This window comes from Cavia porcellus, unplaced genomic scaffold (genome assembly GCF_034190915.1).
Source record: "Cavia porcellus strain 051 isolate PalLab524CR breed Dunkin Hartley unplaced genomic scaffold, mCavPor4.1 scaffold_2, whole genome shotgun sequence".
Lineage (NCBI taxonomy): Eukaryota > Metazoa > Chordata > Mammalia > Rodentia > Caviidae > Cavia > Cavia porcellus.
In genome coordinates this window covers 136,605,698-136,624,870 of record NW_026947485.1, presented here as the reverse complement: position 1 = coordinate 136,624,870, position 19,173 = coordinate 136,605,698, and the positions used below count along the sequence as shown (strand labels likewise).

Sequence of the window (19,173 nt, the reverse complement as noted above, 5' to 3'; positions counted from 1 at the left end):
TGATAGCATTAAAAAGTGAATTACATAAGAGGAAAATATTCAAAATGAGAAATACATTCTCTTGTGGTCACCATTTATAAACAAATCAAATACCAGAAAATCTTATGGTGTGATTCTGAACAGATGCTTGTAGCCAAAGGACATAAAGTATATGAATTAAATCATTTTTTCTTCTCCCGCTCCTTTTCAATATACTAGGATTTTATGAACTGAAAATAATACAGACACTGATAAAGAAATCTTCATTTACATCCTTTAGCTCATATACAAGAGAATAGAGGAAGTTATGTGCCTGTGTTGCATTATTTAGTATAAATGTATGAGTGAGTTCACAATCATAAACACACATGAGAGCACACGTTCTGCTTCTGTATACAATACTGGGGATGCAGACACACTATAGATACATGGAGCTTTGCATTGTTTTTCATATAGAACAAGGTTTGTCATAAAACATAGTTCAATAATAGTGGGACACAAATGCCTAGTGAGTTGGGAGCACATCCTTGTTTAGTGAAGTTGTATTCATCTTGTAACAAGCGAGTGTTGAGAATACAGAATTGGGTGAGTTCTTATCAAGACTACTTGATTATGTTTTATTTTCCTGGAGTTTTGCATGAATTTCTTACTAATTATTCCAATTCTGTGGATAATGTGTAATGTACTGTTTCATATCTGTGTATGTCATGTAATGATCACACCATAGTAGTTAGCACATGGCTCACATTAATAGTCTTTCATTCCTCTGTTGAGAAAACATTCAGAATCTTTCCCAGTAGCTATTTGAAATATGGTAAGTTAGCAGAAAAGAGTTAATTACAATTTAAGGGGAAACAAGGCAACCCTCAAACCCTGAAAAGTCCTTTCTAAATCTCTGAGTGTCAAAATTCTAAAAGCAAAACTAAGACCGAGTTCACATATTACCAATGTAATTATTTAATACTGGGGTGGGGGAGAAGAGGCATCTGGCATGTAGCTTCATGGTAATCACCTACTTAATACTTGTGAGGCCCTAGATTCCATCATTAGCTGGGAAGGGAAGGGGAGCAAAAGGGAGAAGGATGGGAAGAAATGAGAAAATTTGAAAGGAAACATATTTTTTTTAAGAAAATGCCAAACAATATGTAATATTCAGAGGTCACATTGTTCCTTTGCCATTATTGCTTCTGAATATTAATATCACTGCTTTGGGGTTGATTATTACCTTTCCTCTTTTTGCACATGTCCTCACCCTGACAGGCAGTGAGGAAGCTCTGGTATGGTCAACCAAACCTTGGTGACAGGGTTCCTTCTCTTGGGGTTCTCTGAGGAGCATACATAGCAGATGCTCTGTGGCATGCTCTTCCTGCTGCTGTGCTTGGTGGCCCTGATGAGCAACCTTCTCACCATCATTGTTCTCAGCCTGGATCTGAAGCTCCAAGCACCCATGTACTTCTTCCTGAAGAACTTGTCCTTGCTGCATATCTCCCTGGTGTCCATTCCAATCCCAAAATTCATCGTCAACAGTCTGCCCCATGACAATTCCTTTTCCATTCCAGGCTATGCCTTCCAGCTCCTTTTAATGACTTCTTTTTCATCTGGTGGAATATTTATCCTCACTGCCATGTCCTATGACCGCTATGTAGCCATCTGCTGTCCCCTGCTTTATGAGGCCATCGTGAATAGCGAGGCCTGTGTGTTGATGGCAGGAGTTTCCTGGGCCCTGGGGCTGTTCTTTGGCACTGTGTGCACAGCTGGCACCTTTTCTGGGCCTTTCTTGGCGTCAGTGTGATACTAGAGTTTTTCTGCAATGTGCCCTCCTTGCTTAAGATTTCCTGCAGTGACACATTCTTGGTGATCTACCCCAGCCTGGGCATCAGTGTGTGTCTAAGCCTGTCGTGTTTCATGTGCATTGTGTTCTCTTACATTCACATTCTCTGCACTGTGCTGAGCATTCCATCCCTGAAAAGCCAGTCAAAAGCTTTTGCTATGTGCCACCCCCGTCTCATGGTCTTCTCCATCTTTGTGCTCAGTGCATTCATTGTTTACCAGAGACCACCTTCAGATGCCCCCTCAGTCACCAACCAGCTGCTTCTGTGTTCTACACCACGCTGCCTCCAATCACAAATCCCATCATCTACACCCTGAGGAACAGGGACATGAATCAGGGTCTGCGGAGGCTGCTGCCAGCTCTGCCTGCCTGCCAGGCATCCACTGCCTAACACTCCCTGGTGTCTGTGCCCACCATGGTCCCTCAAGTGTGACATAGAGTCTCCTCGTCCCTAACTTTTGGAAGCTCTGAGGAGGACATAGGTCCATCTGTGCCTCTAGGAAGTTAACACCCAATGCCTGAGGCCAGCATCTGCAACCTGGGGGCCAGTGCAGGTGCTCTTCAAGGCAAAGCATCTCCCTCTTGGTGGCTGAGATTTCTGAAAAGCCTGGCTGTTATCATGACTAGGTTTCATTTTTGGTCTTCTAGTAACTTCATTCTGTGCTTCATTTGTAGAAAACCAAAGTTCTGAGACAGCACAGCAGGCTCTGTACACACACAGCGCCTGAACCACCACTGTGAAACGTGTGCACGGCTTCCTTGAGCATCGGACTGCCAGGTGCTCAGGCATAGCATTCATCTGCAGATCCATCTGCCACCCTGCTGGAGGAGGGACAGCTGAGTTGCATTCTCCCAAGGAACCCGGTCACCTGGGTGGACGGTGTCCATCAAGGCACAGGGCACTTCCAAAGCAGTAGACCAGAAGATCTTTGTGCCTCCCCATCTATAATTCAGAAACTACAGCATTTCTGAATTAAACTCTGAAAAAAAACCCCGTAGAACCTGTTAAGATTATTGAGAAGTCATGAGGCAAAGAGAGTTTTTGTTTCTTTTTTTTTTTTTTTTTTTTTTTTTTTTTGCTTCCTCACTGGTATCCACGATGCAAACAACTTGTCCTAATCTGTGTCATCCCTACAGAAATCTGAGATTTTGGCAGAATAACTTTTGAGTTTTGCAATTAATTATCTAGTGAAATAAAATGATTTTTTCAAATAATATTGCATCATGTTATAGTCTTTTCCAGTCATGTTGAAACTAATTTGGACTAATTTAATGGCCAGATATTTTTACTCAGATGTAGGCAAACATATTTATTCATATTCTTAAGTATTCTCTGATAACTATTTTCATTTTAATATATTAAAATCATACTAAAATAAAAATAAAGCCTTCATGATATCTCTTACATGTGGATTTCTCTTTAAATTTTCTCAAACAGACTGAGGGAGATCATGTAATAATTTGTTTTAGTTCTTTAAACCAAGGAATATGTTTAAACAATTATATCTCATTGGTGTGAATATGTAGCTATTATGGAGTTGAATGAAGAAAATGGCCACAAGGAAATAACCCTGAATCTGCCCTCAGCTACATTTATACTGCTGAAATTTCATAGATGCTGAAATTTCACACACTTAGGAGCTTGCCTATTTCTTGGAAAATCTCCGGAAGTGTATCAGTACTCTCTCTTTTGATATTATCACAAAGGAAAGTGTGTATTGGAAAACTGTTTTTTAATAAGATGTAGAGTTATGGATACAGAAGATTAATAGAAAATCTTCAAATTTTAATCATGTATTTGTAATTGATTCAGGCAAGAATAAGGCATGGAAGTCAAAATAACTTGAAGTCTTACTGTACTAGCCTCCGCTGTGAATTTTTTTTCTCTTATAGGAGCTTACACCATCCTTTCTCCCCCGATTAACAGTGAGGTGCAGCATGTTCTCTTTCTTCTGGGCAAGCCCACCAGAATCTCTCTGTTGTTCCATGACTGTCCACTGAACGATCTGCTCACCTTCCATTACAGCTGGTTTACAAGCTTGACTAGCAGATTGTTCCACTGCCACCAGCAGTCAAGAAGTCTGACAACCTGGATTTTATCCAAACCTGTGAAACTCCCAGTACCTAGCTCCTCCCCCAAGGCCCCTTCCTCATGTGTCTGATTTCTTTCACTTAACATTATGGCCTCAAGGGGCACCCGTTTTCCTACAAACAACTCAAATTTACCCTTTATTCCAGAGCAGCACTCCCTTATATATAAAACTATACCACATTCTCCTTTATCCGTCCATGTCCTGAGGGGCATATAGACCGCTCCAAGATTCTGCTGTTATGAGTCTTGCTGCTATAAACACGGGCATGAAGATACTCAGTTCTAACACAACTGAGTCCTTTTTACCACTTTGAATCACAGGGCTAGCGGTCAAGCAGTGAAGTTTGTGGATCACTGTAATATGATGTCTTCAACTCTTTCAGAAAGATAGCTAGAAGGATAGTAGGTGGAGACAGCAGAACTTCAATTTTTTTGAGCAATCTGCATACTGAATAGAAGCAATAGTAAACTCCCTACCTTAGGGAGAAAGCATCATCTTTGGGTATTGTTGAAGGAAAAGATGGTCTAACCCAAATTTAACCAAGACTCAGACCAACATCAAAGTTTCATGAAAGCAGAGAACAATGTAACAGATCAAACATGAATTCCATGTGAAAAAAAAAAAAAACACTGGGAAGACATGGGGAGTGAGACATTCTATAGAAGGGTTTGGCATGCTCAAGGGGATATTGGATAAAATGACCTGTGAGTCCTAGACTGGGAAAAACTCACATATGTTACACACTCCCAAAACATGAAGCTTTACAAAGTGCCTGGGAGTATGTATCCAAATACTTTGCTTAGGAAAACAATTTTTAATTATTTAAAATGTAAAATAAATGGGTCTAATTGGATACCCATACAGTGTTTTGGGAATATATATGAGAAGACTCAAGGACATGCCAGTTGTCCTGAAGTAATCATTGAAATTTATTTAAGAGTCTAATAAGCCCCTATCTGAAGCTTGTAATCAATTATATATGTTTAAAATTAAACTAGGGGTTAAATGTTCAGCCTGGAGCTAGAATGCACAGCCAGCATGGCTGAACTTGTGTACAGATCACCCAGCACTGTAGGACATCAATCAATAACTGAGTAAATTAAGGCATATTTAACTGGTAAAAACAAATTATTGGAAACCTTGATTTAAAGTAGAATTTATCTTTCTATTTAAAATTCACATATACAACTAAGGAAAATCAAAACAATTTTTAGAAAAGAAGAATCAGGACATGTAGAAGAGGCTTTATGTGTGTCAAGACTCCTACGACATTATGACCACTAAGAGGGGGGAACTTTTTGTGACAGCCAACAAACCTTTATAGCAGGGGGGTGAGGAGGACACAGCAGAGGTGAGGTCTCTCCTCAGTGGGGAGGGCCTGGGATTAAGGCATCTTCATTAATTAACATCATGTGTTTGAAAGACCCTGTTAAAGCCATGTACAAAAAATAATATCAGGGGAATTAGACAACCCATATGATCATCAGAATGCCAACACATTTCAAACATACAAGGTATAAATGTGGCAAGTGATTGCTTAAACAAATAAAAAGCAAAGCCCTGGGAGGAAAATGGTGGTAATTTTGCATAAAAAGTGCAATTGATTTTTATTTAACAAAAGTACCATGGGGAAAATCATGCATCTCAGAAAATAATTCAAAATTTAAAAATAGTTACCAGATCATATGTACATATGTATAGTAATAAAATAAGTTAAATATAAAATATACAAATATGAACATTACAGAAAACACAGAAATGATGAACATTTAAATTTGATCAAATTCAGAAATGATTAAGAAACAACACATGAAGGTCTAACTTAGAAGCTTCCTTACAGTTAGTAAAACTTTCAAATTACCAGTCATCAACCATAGGTGGAGTTATGGAAAACTCAGAATGATGAAGACTGTAAATGTCAAGAGTTTCAATTCGTTCTGGGAGAACATGGTGGACAGATAGCAGCAGCCATGGAGGCTCTCTAAGATTACAGTTTAGAATCCAGGAGCGGTGCCATGTGAGGAGTCCTACGTGAGGGGAGATGTACCCTGCCGACCCAGGAACGAAATAAACTGAGAGAAACCAACCAGAAATACAATCCTGATGCTGTAACAGGAACAGATAAAATCTCAGTGCAGAAGCTGGATCCCGCACCACTGGAAGCTGCGATTTGAATTTCCTGCTGCCGATACTGCATACCAATATGCACGGCAGAGAGAGAGATGCGCGAAAGCTCTGAGAGCTGCAATCGGCGAACCAAACAGCGTTGAGAGCAGGACTGGCAGGGAGCCCTGCATCGACCTGTGGTGAGTGAGAGAAATGGGGACCCTTTCATGGACTAGGAGGCTCCAACAGAGGACATTATGGGAATGAGCAGACTAGCCAGAACAGGGCCCTGCAGTGACTTTAGTCGCATATTCCCCCCTCAAGCGGGAGTGGTGGGGAGCGCTTGGCCTGGTGACACTGTGGACTAAGATCCAGTAGGCTAGCCCAAATCAGGTCCCTGTGCCTGGTGGTGCACCCTAGCAGTGAAGCATTCAGTAGGTTGACCTGGAGGGGCGGCCCAGCAGAGGCTGCCCAGGTCTATGTCTCTCTAGTACACTGCAGTGGGCAGAAACACCTAGCCGGCAGATTCAAACAAACTGTAACAGACAAAGAGAAAAAAAAAATGGGCCTCCTACATATGCTTGTATGGAAGGAACAAAAAGTATGGGAAAAGGGAACAACAAGAAGGGGTCCTCAGTCCCCAATCCTGAGAACACTGATCCAGGAAAGGTAAATGCAAAAGAGAATGAAGACAGAAAACATGGAATATCAGACATGGCACCTATAGATATAAAGCAGTATCCCCGGAGACTCATATACGAGTTCAAAAAATGAAGTGTTTCATGAAATAAAGCAAGAAATAAGTAGAATAGTTAGAGAAATGTTAAGCACTGCCAAAGAAAAAAACAGATGGTGGAATGGAAGAACAGAAAAAAAGGGGAGAATTGTTTGATGGAGAAAATAGAGAAAACATAGAATGTGTGAAGCAGGTTCACACAAATTACCAGGAAACTAAAACTCTATTGAAAGCTGGCATAACAGTTTGAAAGAAACTAAGGATAGATTATCAGAACTGGAGGACAGATTTGTAAGGTGGGAGCATGAAATGAAAAACTTCTTAAAAATAACAAGAAAACAAACAGCAATAATACAAAGACTAGAAGATGATAAGAGGATGGATAACTTAAGAATTAAGAACATAAAAGAAGAAGTAGGGACTCAAACAAATGAACTACAAAATCTATTCACAGAAATAATCCAGGAGAATTTCCCTAATTTAGCAAAAGGTAAAGATACTCAGATGTATGAGGCATACAGGACCCCAGCCACCTACAACCCAAACAGAGCTACACCCAGGCATATAATAATCAAAATTCCAGAAATCCAATATAAGAACAGAATATTAAAAGCCATCAGAGACAAGAAACAGATCACTTACAAGGGAACACCCATCAGAATTACAGCAGACTTCTCAGCACAAACCATCAAGTCACGAAGAGTGTGGGGGGAAATAATTCAAGCTTTGAAAGATAATAACCTCTAGCCAAGATTGATATATCCTGCACAACTGTCCCTGGAAATTGATGGAAAAACAAGGTGCTTCCAGGATAAAGAGGAAGTAGGGGAATTTGCAACCACCAATTCAACTCTACAGAGATTTCTGCAGGATATTCTAAAAATGAAAAATACCAAGAATCCAGAAACAGTTGCAGAGCGGCCACAATGAATGGAGCAGAAAGTGAAATGAAGAGGACAAACTGACAAATAATGACAGAAAAAGAGCTCAACAGAAATGAGGCAGAGAAGACTGGATGGTAGGAACAGCCATTTTGGAGAAAAGAAGACATCATAATAGCTAGTGCTGATTTAATAACCTCTTGTTTTGAAGTCCCATCAAGCTTTTGTTCTTCTGTCTGCATCGGTTTTAATGTGTTGTATCTTATTGGATTTTATGTGATAATATAAACAAAAACTTTTATAGACGAGGAGATTATACAGAAACCATTGTTCATTTTCTGTTAGTTGATTCTAAATACCCTGTAAAACTGTCATTCTCTTGAATGGTTTTACATTGTCTTGATATCTTTGATGCTACAGTATACAAAGTTATACCCAAAGATTTTAAGGGAAGAGACACTATGGTAACTAGTATTATGTCGAGATTATCTTGTGGTGAAACACTATTTTGCTTAAATGGCTATGTTTTGACCTGCACTGTTTTGTTGTTATACCCTCTTTTTTATCTCAATCTCCTTTTTATTATCTACTTTTTCATTTTTATCCTTTCAATTAAGGGAAAAATAAATAAAAAATAGCAGGATATATTATAGTAACCCACTTTGATTTCCTATTAACTTGATTTTAAACCCTGTATTGCTCTCACCATCTTGTTTTGACTGATTTTCCTCTATTCTGTTATGCTAGATAGTATCAAGTTTGAAAGTATAGGCAACAAGTATGAAGACAATAAGATTCATTGTGATGCCCATTCTGGTTGACTATTATCTTCTTTTGAAGTCCCCTAATGTCTCCAATGTTTTGGTTTTATTGGTCTTATTCTTTACTTTTTTGTTCAATTTTATTATAACTGATGATATAGGCAATTCTTTTTAAGATAACAAGAGGCATTATGGTAACCATTGTTGATCACCTTGTATTTTGTTTTTACATTATGTATTATGTCCACCCTTTTGATTTGACCAACTCTGTCCTGGTATGTAACATTTGGTTTTACTTTCTTCAAAAAAAAGTAATAAGAACTGTGGGAGTAATAAAACCCAAAATGTGTAATTGTCATTGTACAAAAGAAAGGAAAGAAAGTTCTCTAAAAGATATAACTGCATATATATTTAAGTGTATAAGATAGATAACCATATTACTGAGTTTTGTTGGATCATTGAACAAAACTGTTTGCACTCTATTTGAAAACCCCCTCTATATGCTTTAATTTTGTAACTTCAACAATTATTTCTAAGATGACAATATGTAATTAACTAGTGATTTCCTATTGTTTATTTTTTCTGAAATTCTGTATAACTTGTACTCTTTTTCTGTTTTTTTTCTTTTTTCTCCTTAAATAAAATTTTTAAAAAAAGAGTTTCAGCACACAACTGCAATTTCTAGAGAAGTTCAGCCAGAGAGAGACAGAGAGAGAGAGAGACAGAGACAGAGAGAGAGACAGAGAGAGAGAGAGAGAGAGAGAGAGAGAGAGAAGATGGAGACAGAGAGACAGAGACAAAGACTGTGAGAGACAGAAACAGTGACAATGATGGAAGCCACACTGGAGGAAAAGTATACACCTAACAAAAATACAAAAATGAAAATGTCATACTACAACAATGTATGTGCCCCCATGTTTACAGCAGCACAATTTAAATGCCAATCAACTGCAGAATAGAGAAAAAGATGTGTTATTTTTATACAATGGAATATTCCTCAGCTATTTAGAAAGATAATTTTGAAGCTTTTTATAGGTAGATGGAATAACTTGAGACCATGCTTATAAGTGAAATAAAACAAACTCACATGTGTAAATACCACACTGTCTCTATAGTGTTATAAACAAAACCTGAAAGAGTAATAAGATCCAAAATGTACAATAGATAAAGTGATAATGAGAGGATAAGAAAGTGCCCGAAAGGGAATACCAACCGGGAAAGGGGAAAGGAGAAAAGGAAGAAATTCTATGTATGTAGGTATATACATATAACTGGATGTATGTAATGTATGCAAGATAGATACTATATTACCAATTGCTGTCAGCTTGTACTGTCATTGTTTGATTGTTTAATCCTTTTTTGCCTAGATTTTGTAACCTGAACAACTATTTCTGAGATAACAATATACAATATATTAACTAGTGTTAATTTCTTACTATTTTTAAAATTCTGTATCATTTTCATCCTTTTATTTGTTTTGCTTTTTGAAATAAAAATAATTCTAGATTGTGGCTATGTCATGAAGTGCATTGCTTCATACTAATTACATAAATAGGTTGCATAATTAAAGGTCATGTACATTAAAGGTCACACTATCTGGAAAAATCAGTTCACACTTCAGGAAACACCTATGATAACAATGATTTCAATGTAAAATTATCACTAAAATGGTAGCCATCACCCCATGCAGCAAGATTTCTGCAGCCTAACTGCCATCCAGAATGTCAATGGAAATTACTCCACACTGAGAGCTGTTCAATGTGCCTCACAGCAAGAGAGTTTTATAATATTGTTTTAAGATTTTTCATTATTGAATACTGTTTTATTCCAGTAGCAGAATATTTCAATACTATGACACTGGAAGAACACTGTGACATATGTGTTTTTTATGCTTTTCATCAATGTCTGAACATGATATTTCATGAATTCATCTCCTACTCTCAAAACATCTTTTGACTTTTCATGCAAGTGCTAGGACTGAACCTAGGAACTCACAAATGATAACCACACACTGACCGCTGAGACAAACCACCCACCTTCTTTCTTTTGATTTTAACACTTTCTTGGATTTCTTATTTATTGTGACTCTAACCAGTAACATTCACTCAAGTAAAAAAGTCTTTCCCATTTTTATAGTATGTATAAATGATACGAAAACAAAGACATACATATTTCATACCCTAGTAACTTAATAATTTCGCTGTTTAAATCAATGGGTAGAAAACATTCTGAAACCGCACATTTAGATAAAATTAGCAAAAGGTAATGCCATTTTAACTAGCCTTAAGTGCCCAAGAGAGAGAATTAGCTTTCCCCAGAGGATTCGTCAAGCAAAACCATGACCTAACAGCACACTGTTTTAAGGGGAGCTCACAGTGACAAAGGGGAGGAAGCACCAGATACTGACAGGGAGGTTAAATAAAGCCAGGGCAGGACCAGACCAGCCTGAAAGACAGACAGGAAGCAGGAGAAACATGAGACAGTCCGGAGCCTGCAGAGACAGAGTCTACTCAAGCAGAGTGAATGCAAAGTGCAAAACCCTCGCCAGGAATAAAGAGGTAAGCAAACCGGGAACAGAGAGACAGGGAATATCGGTCAAAGTAAAGTAATTTAAATGACAAAAATTATGAAATAACAGGAATGGGAAGGCAAGGCCAAAGTAAGAGAATGTGGCCATTAGAGCAGAAAGAATTGAAGCAGAGTGACCATTGCTTCCCCAAGTACAAACCAGCACACAAGTTGGATCTACCATCACACCTGGGCACCGCTGCAAACCTCCCATGAAGCAGGAACACTATACATGCAGGGATTTTGAGTGCTGCTATCTCTGTGAAACAAATTTTATACACTTGAGATTTGAAAACACCACCCGTGAGAAATTTAACTTGCATAGTACATTAACTCAGTACATTGTCTAAAACTCAAACTATTTTTTATAAAGCAAAGTAGTTCAAAAATGAAATGGTAACTTCTTTAAAGCTGAGAAGCCAAAACACACCTTCCTCTGATTTCTTTAGGCTCGTGTTAAGCTGTGAGCATGGTCTCTACAATGCACTGCAGATTCAGATGCACATCACTGAAGACTGGGAATCTTTTAGACACGGGCACGCATACAACAATGCAAACCTGCTGACTTACCACAGTGCCAAATCTGCAGTTAAACCTGAAAGCAGAGGATTTAGTTCAGAAAAAACGCCATGGCGGCTTCTTTTGTGTGCAGACAGAGAGGCACCGTGGACTCACCACCATGGGTACAGAGCAGAACACAGACTTCACACAGTGTCCTCATCATGCACAGCACACAGCTGTTAGTTCACAGGATCTGAGAGACCCAGCAGCTTAACTGAATGTAAAATGAAAAATGTCTTTTATTCAAAGGCAAATATCCTACTTATTAGACAGTTTTCATTCATCAAAGTTGCGTCTTAGACTTTGAAACTGGGAAATAATAAATATAATTATTTCACTCACATTATTCATAAAGTTAGGATAGAATCACTTCACACTAGTGGATATTAAAATTTCTCTTACCAGTGATTTCTACTGGAACATAAATTATTTTTTTGAACCTGAGGAACATGAGAAGCTCCAAAGACTCCAGAATATTGAGTCTGTCCACACTTAACGAATACAAAGAGCAAAACCCTCACTTTGAGCAATGAGGTAACCAAATGAGAAAAAAGAGCCCAGGAATAATACCATTCGAAACACAGCATGCAGCCACCCAAAGGGAGCTACACACAGAGGTGGGAGGTGACTCAGCCTTCAGGACTGATGTACAACTCCTCTTGGGTGATTTTAGTTTCTTGGTCCATGTTCCTCTTCTGTAAACTAGGAGGGTCCCATTAGACCCAGCTAATAGTGGCTACCGGGCTACTCGCTGGGAAATCAGCAGTCACATAGCAGCTCCTTTGGAGAGGTTAAAGCAGCGCCCTTTGTCAAGGCTCATGCTGGCCCCCATCACAGACCAAGTTCACCAAGGAAAAGCACGGCACATTTATTTCATGTGAAGTTTATGACACAGGAGCCTCAGAAATAAAGACCTGAATACTGCATTGCCACGAACCTCTACACACAAGCAGGTCAGGGGCAGCAGGGAAAGGTCTAAGGTGCCAACCCACAAGCACACAGCAAGGCCAGCTGCTGGCTTCTTGTCATCTCTGAGTGACAATTCTCTGTGGATCCTGAATGACATCTGTCACCTAAGGTCTCCAGGGAGGTCTGAGGGTGACTTTTCATCTTTCTCTTGCCTTCAGGTTAGAATCCTTGGCGCACCGAGGTCACACACTGAGGGGTTTTGTGCTCTGAGCCCTGATGCGGCTGCTACTTTCATTGCCAGGCTGTGTTTACAGGAGGTTCTTTGGCTGCTGTTTAAAAAAAATAGACAGTCCTAAGGACATTCAACTTTGACTCGATGTTTGAGACTGGAAGGTGTGGTTAGGGACCAGTACCTCCTCATGAGTCATGCAAGTGCCCTAACACACTAGCTTTAAGAACTTGGGAAAGCCGCTACTGGGCAATTTTTGCTGAGCAGCATTTTTAGGTTTATTTCTTACTATTCTATGTCACCTGCAATGCCTAAGGCAACCTGTTTTTTCATTACAAGAATAATCTATGAACCTTTACTATAAGAAGGAAAGAAAAGGCCTCTTCTCACCATAGATCCACTGGCTGGAAATCTGCCAATTTCCAAACAAAGACAAATTTTCATGTTTTCCTTCAAGAGCCATGCAGAGACTGCTATAAAAGTCACAAACTGAGCCCACAAGAAATGCTTGTTCTCACGTGGGCTTAGACATCACCCAAGTCTGTGCTGCAGGAATGGAAGGAGACAGAGGGTCTGCACTGAACCCCGCATTCAATGTATAATGTTAGTATTGATGCGATCTTGCAAGATCATTGAAATATTTTGCACATTAGATTAATGAACTGTTATTTGGCTGTAGTAATATGGCACAGTGATGTATTAAAATGACTCTTGTTACCTGTACCTTGCTCCTTGCATAGAGAAGAAGATAACTTGATAACTACCAAACATTAATGGATTCATTCTCTGGACCTCCTGGGCCTCTGTGTAGCCACCTCACTGTAGGTGGCTGTGCCCTGGTGGCAGACCATCCCCATGCACCAAGGCAATGAGAGTCTGCCCCAGGACTTTCTCCTGCTGGGCTTCCCCGGGTCCCAGGGCCTGCATCTCTCTCTCTTTGTTCTGTTCCTGCTGATGTACCTCCTCACGGTGGGTGGCAATGTGGCCATCCTGCTGCTGGTGGTAAGCTCCCCCCAGCTCCACACCCCCATGTACTTCTTTCTGAGCAACCTCTCTTTCCTAGAGATCTGGTATACCACAGCAGCAGTCCCCAAAGCCCTGGCCATTCTGCTGGGGAAGGACCGGGCAATATCATTTGTGGGATGCCTCTTGCAGATGTACATGGTTTTCTCCTTAGGCTGTACAGAGTACTTCCTGCTGGCAGCCATGGCCTATGACCGCTACCTCGCCATCTGCTGCCCTCTGCACTATGGTGCCATCATGAGCAGCCTGCTATCTGCGCAGCTGGCACTGGGGTCCTGGGCCTGTGGTTTCCTGACCATTGCAGTACCCACTGCTCTCATCAGCACATTGTCCTTCTGTGGCCCTCGTGCCATCAATCACTTCTTCTGTGACATTGCCCCCTGGATCTCCCTAGCCTGCAGCAGCACCCAAGCAGTGGAGCTCGTGTCTTTTGGGATTGCATTCATGGTCATCTTAAGTTCTTGCCTCATCACCCTGGTGTCTTACGTCTACATCATCAACACCATCCTCAGGATCCCATCTGCCAATGGCCGAAGCAAAGCTTTCTCCACCTGCTCCTCCCACCTCACTGTGGTGCTAATCTGGTACGGATCCACCAGTTTCCTCCACATCCGCACCTCCATCACAGACGCTCTGGACCTGACCAAAGCGGTCCACGTCCTCAACACAGTGGTGACCCCAGTCCTGAACCCCTTCATCTATACACTCCGCAATAAGGAAGTGAGAGAAAGCCTGCTGAGGAAATGGAGAAGGAAGTAGATCTCTTCAGCACAGCAAAGTCTACAAACACTGTCCTTTATCTTCCCAGAGCTGCCAGCAAGACAGTCAAGGACCAGAGAAAACCTTTAATTCAGGGAAATGGGAAAAAATGGTAAAAAAAAAAAAATCCTTGAGGACTGAAAATAAACAAACAAAAAACTGGGCATCCTGACTCCATATTCCTGTACAAGAAATGTTTAATATAAGCAAAATTGACTTTTTAAGGAAAAAAAATATACAATGGTTTAAATGTAACTTTGACTTTATTTATAAAATTAGGGGCAAATAATAAGAAACACACTTTGCTGAAACTCCATTCTTGCCACTTTTAAAGATTTTTTTAATCATCTAAGTGAAGTTTTTAGATCTATATTCGGAATGTGAGGAAATAGAAACAGTTAAATACAAACATAACTGAGCATGGTGCACAGACTTCCTCACAGGAGCTCTGTGGGCACCATTGCTCTGCAGGTGGAGCTGATGGTTGGATTCTCTGGATTGCACTCCTTTCACAGGGAGTGAGAAACAGGCATCCCAGAAAGGATGAGAACAAGAAGACACTCAGGGCTGCACCAAGCTTTGTGGAACCTCTGGCATATGTGCTACCGCAGAGCAGATGCTGGGAGCTGAGCAACAGCTGCCGCCTAGACCTTGTTTGTGTATTTACTGGAGCCTGAGCTGGATTCAGAGCTGTAGTGTGGAAGCAGAAGGCCAGCAGCCTACAGTTTTGAAGAAAACAGAGCCGTTTCACTGGGACCGATACATATTAATTTCCAAAAGATCTGTTGCAGGTCTATTTCTACAAGAATCATGGTCAGTAATCATACAAACCAAAGGTACTTTAGTAAGAGAAAGCATGACATATTTGCTTAATCAAAGTTGTAAGTGTCATAGTGTGACTTCCTGGTATCTTATGAGGGTCATGGTTGCATCATCACATAGGAGGTGTGGCTCTTGTCACCAGGCAGACAGGGCTATGGAGCTCAGTTTGGTGCTTGAGCAGTCCAGGAGAAGAGGGTGACAGTGATGGAGTCTCCAAGACCAAAGTCTAATGGCCACAGGGAGTCAAGAGACAAGGACTGGGCTCCAGGTGCAATCCACAGCCTGAATATCAGTCCAGCCTGATTAGGGCACGAGTGTGGATGTCTTCTCTTTGCTCCAGGCCTTCCTGCTCAGCCTGTGCAAACGTTCTCCAAAACAGGACCCCCACCCTCCATATTGGAGCTCGGAGAGGGCAGGCACTGAAGAGTAGGCCCAGAAGGGACTGTGGGCCAGGACCCTTGGGGAGCCCTGTATCACATGCCAAAGATCACCAGGGCTGAGTTACCAACTGGAGAGTGACTATACCCAGACCAGGGTCACAGAGGTTGGCAGTCTGAACTCATACTACTTACATGGGCTTTTGCATGAGTAATACAAATCATCAGTTCCAGGAGGTGAACTGGAACCTACCTTGTGCTGTAGTGGAAAAATCAGAAATAAAGGTGACAACCTGGGGTTTCAGCTTGACATCTGACCTTAGAGCACTCTGCAGACTGAGGCCTTAGCCAGTAAGGTCTGCTAATTTCCAGGTAGAGAAATCAGAAGTATACAGCATCTCAGGAAACCCAGGTGATATCCAGAGAACAGGAGAAAACTGTGCCACTTCAGGAAGAGGTAGTCATTCCAAATTGTGTGTGTGTTTATCAAAACATCATATTTAAACCCAAAGTTGTATACAATTATCAGTGTCAATTAGGACAGTGGAAACTGGACCCAATTTGAGAAGCACCTGGTGCCCTGAAGTAAAATTATCTGAGTCAGAACATATAAAACAGCAATGAGTGTCTCTGAGTGTACACTAATATGAATAAATGGTTAAAAATATAAGCAAAGGATACAAATCCCCACAGGAGTATTCCCGATAATTCATGTCAATACTCTGACCTCAGAATACCATGCACAGCTCCCTTGCCTGTGATATACACACATAGCAAGTTCTCTGTAATCCTAGCTCATAAGGTGAGGAAAGGATCATCAGCAGGAAGTGGGAGTGGGGTTGGGGGGACACTGTCCCAGGAGTGGTCCCAGTCAAGGTCATCCCAGAACGTCTGTCGTGCATCCACGCCTCTGCATACAACATGACAAGAGGGAGAGTCCATCACTGATGAGGTTCTCCATCCCAGAACACACAACCCTTAGTCTAGTTCGTAGAAAAGTACATTACAAACCCCACTGGTAAATCATCACAGCCTAAAAGCAATTAAGGGGGCAGAGTAACTAACTGATGAAATGCTACTCTGGAAAAGAAGTTGGTAAAAAGCTAAGAAAATTTAAAAATAGATTTCACTTAGTTTAATAATTGTTTTTTTTTTATTATTTTCTTAGTGTTGGGGATCAAAGCCAGAGCTTCACACAGGTTAAGTAACAATTTTATAACTAGGCTACATCCCTGGACTTCTTTTATTTAATAATAATGTATACTAATACTGATTCATGAATTTCAACAAATGTGTCACACTAATGAAAGTTGAAAGTTGAGAAAATATACATAAAGTCAATGAGAATTCTCCAATTATAATGTTTTGTTGTCAAAAACTTCTCTGTACATTTTAAAAAAATTAAATTAAAAGCTAGGTATCCAGAACCTGCAAAGATTTTTATTTTTGGTTCATTGAATTCATCTTCTAGAAAATTAAACTGTTTGGCTATAAAACATTGTTTGCAAGTGTTATTTTTTATATGGATTAGTGAGTCTTTTGTTAACTTATTTGCTAATATGCTTGATATGCTTAAGATTCAATCAAATTTTTACTTTATGAATGAATATAAATAAAGAGCAGTTTTCTCAGTGTTTGTGTCTTATTTAAAACTCGCTATCAGCTTCATTGTTAGTACAATTAATCCAGTGTATTTTTGCTGTATAGTTATTCTCTAGTCAGAATTATGAAATTTCATCTATTCTATAAAGATATATTGTTATACGTTTCCTTATTTTTCAGAAAATATGTTATTAAAAATTTAACAATACAATGATATTAGCAAAAAAAAGAAAAAAAATATACACACAGTAAACAAGTACAGCACTATAAGACTCTCTGCTACATGGATATAAACCATTAAGTGGGCAAAATTGGTCCCCATAAATTTTGTTAAACTGTGGATTCCAGTCAAATTTACCAAACCCAGGTAAATGCTTCGTGAAGGAAGTTGTTCCCAGAGTTCCACAAGGAGGCATTGTGGCTGTTTGCTCGCTGACTACATACCTGTCTCCTCCTGGATGCCAGTGTGGGGATGGTGGCGCACTCTCCTGGTGCTCCTGCTCTGTGCTGGAGGAGACGAGTATGGTCTTTATTCTATAGGGTTGAAGTTCCAGCTCTGCTTTGCCTTCCAGATCCAGGAAACAGAGGACCTGGGCATTAGCTCAAGGGCTTCACCTCCACTGCTGGTAATGGAGCCATGGGTCATGAAGATGCTTAAAGAAACATCAAAAATGCAGGGACAACAAACGACATGAGACTGGAGAGATCCTAAGGCCTGAGATGTGTGGATAGAAACACTTAAGGGAAATGAGAACTTGGAAGCCTGGCGTGCACATTCCTGTGACTTTAGAGGCCACGTCCAAGTCAGTGATTGGAAACAAACTCTGAAAATAAGGAACAGAGCCCAAGGCTAACCCCAAACAGACACACTAGACTATTTAAAATGTCTTGCTTTCAACTGAATTACCAGACACAGAAAGGAACAGGAAACCATGACTTTTTTGCAGCAGAGAAAGAAAGCTACCTGCCGAAATTATGAGGAAGCCCAAGTACAGGACTTCTACAGGAACATTTAAAATTAACTGTTAAATATGTAAAAGAACTGAGGAAAGAGAGGGCAAAAACCTAAAATCAAATTCTAAAACTGCAAAGTAAAATAGCTGAAATAAAATTTTGCTAGAAAGATTAAATGTTAGAATTAAGTCATAAGGTGAAATTATTGATAAACTTAGAGAGAGGTCCTTTAAAACTATGCAAGCTAAAGATGCAGAAAAAGAAAATATAAAAAGATGTGAAGTGAATCTTAAGAGAACTTGGAAGCACTGTGAAGCATGTGTACATATGCATAGTGAAATTCAGTGCAGAGAAGACAGAAATAGGAACAGAAAGAATATTTGAAGGCAGAATGACTAAAAATGTTACATTTTTCTGGTGAATACATGAAATGAAGAACCTCATAAAGGACAAACTTATGAAGATACACCTGGGGACACATAATAATCAAACTGTCAAAATCCAAAGGCCAAGCCATAAAGAAGAGGTACTGTGATAGTCATGAGACCACAGCAACATCAGTATGTCTTTCCCAAAGAACATGAGTGAAATTCAAACTCGATAGCACAAATCTGGAGGACTCAGAAATATGCCAAAATACACCAATGCATTCTTTTTTCCCAAGTAGTATTTTTATATTTGTCATTAATTTTCCCCTCTTCCCAAGACTTCTCTTCTTCAATGGTCCTCACCTGACCCTGAGGAACATGAGTAGCTCAGTAAATAGAGGACACAAAGTAGGAGATGGCATGTTCTCTGCTAGTACACTCGGAGACAAGCCCCTTCCATACAGACAGACAATAGCCCCTGAGTGCAAAAGCCTCAGGAATGTTCAGGGATCATCCCAGTCAGGGACCACAGCAGAGGCAACTGAGCATCCTTGTCATGTGCCTGTTGAAATTCCCCTGTTAAAGTAGGGAAGGTTAAATAACATGTTCTCTAA

General features: G+C 40.1%; 1 protein-coding gene and 1 pseudogene across 1 annotated transcript; both read left to right on the top strand.

The window, feature by feature from the left end:
- The first annotated feature begins 1,258 nt into the window (after positions 1-1,258).
- Positions 1,259-2,201, top strand: LOC100734867 (olfactory receptor 14A2-like; annotated as a pseudogene).
- Positions 2,202-13,509: 11,308 nt separating this feature from the next.
- Positions 13,510-14,534, top strand: LOC100720392 (olfactory receptor 6F1). The gene has a single exon (XM_003479323.2). The coding sequence runs from the start codon at positions 13,510-13,512 to the stop codon at positions 14,434-14,436; it is 927 nt and encodes a 308-aa protein (XP_003479371.2). The 3' UTR covers positions 14,437-14,534.
- Positions 14,535-19,173: the final 4,639 nt, after the last annotated feature.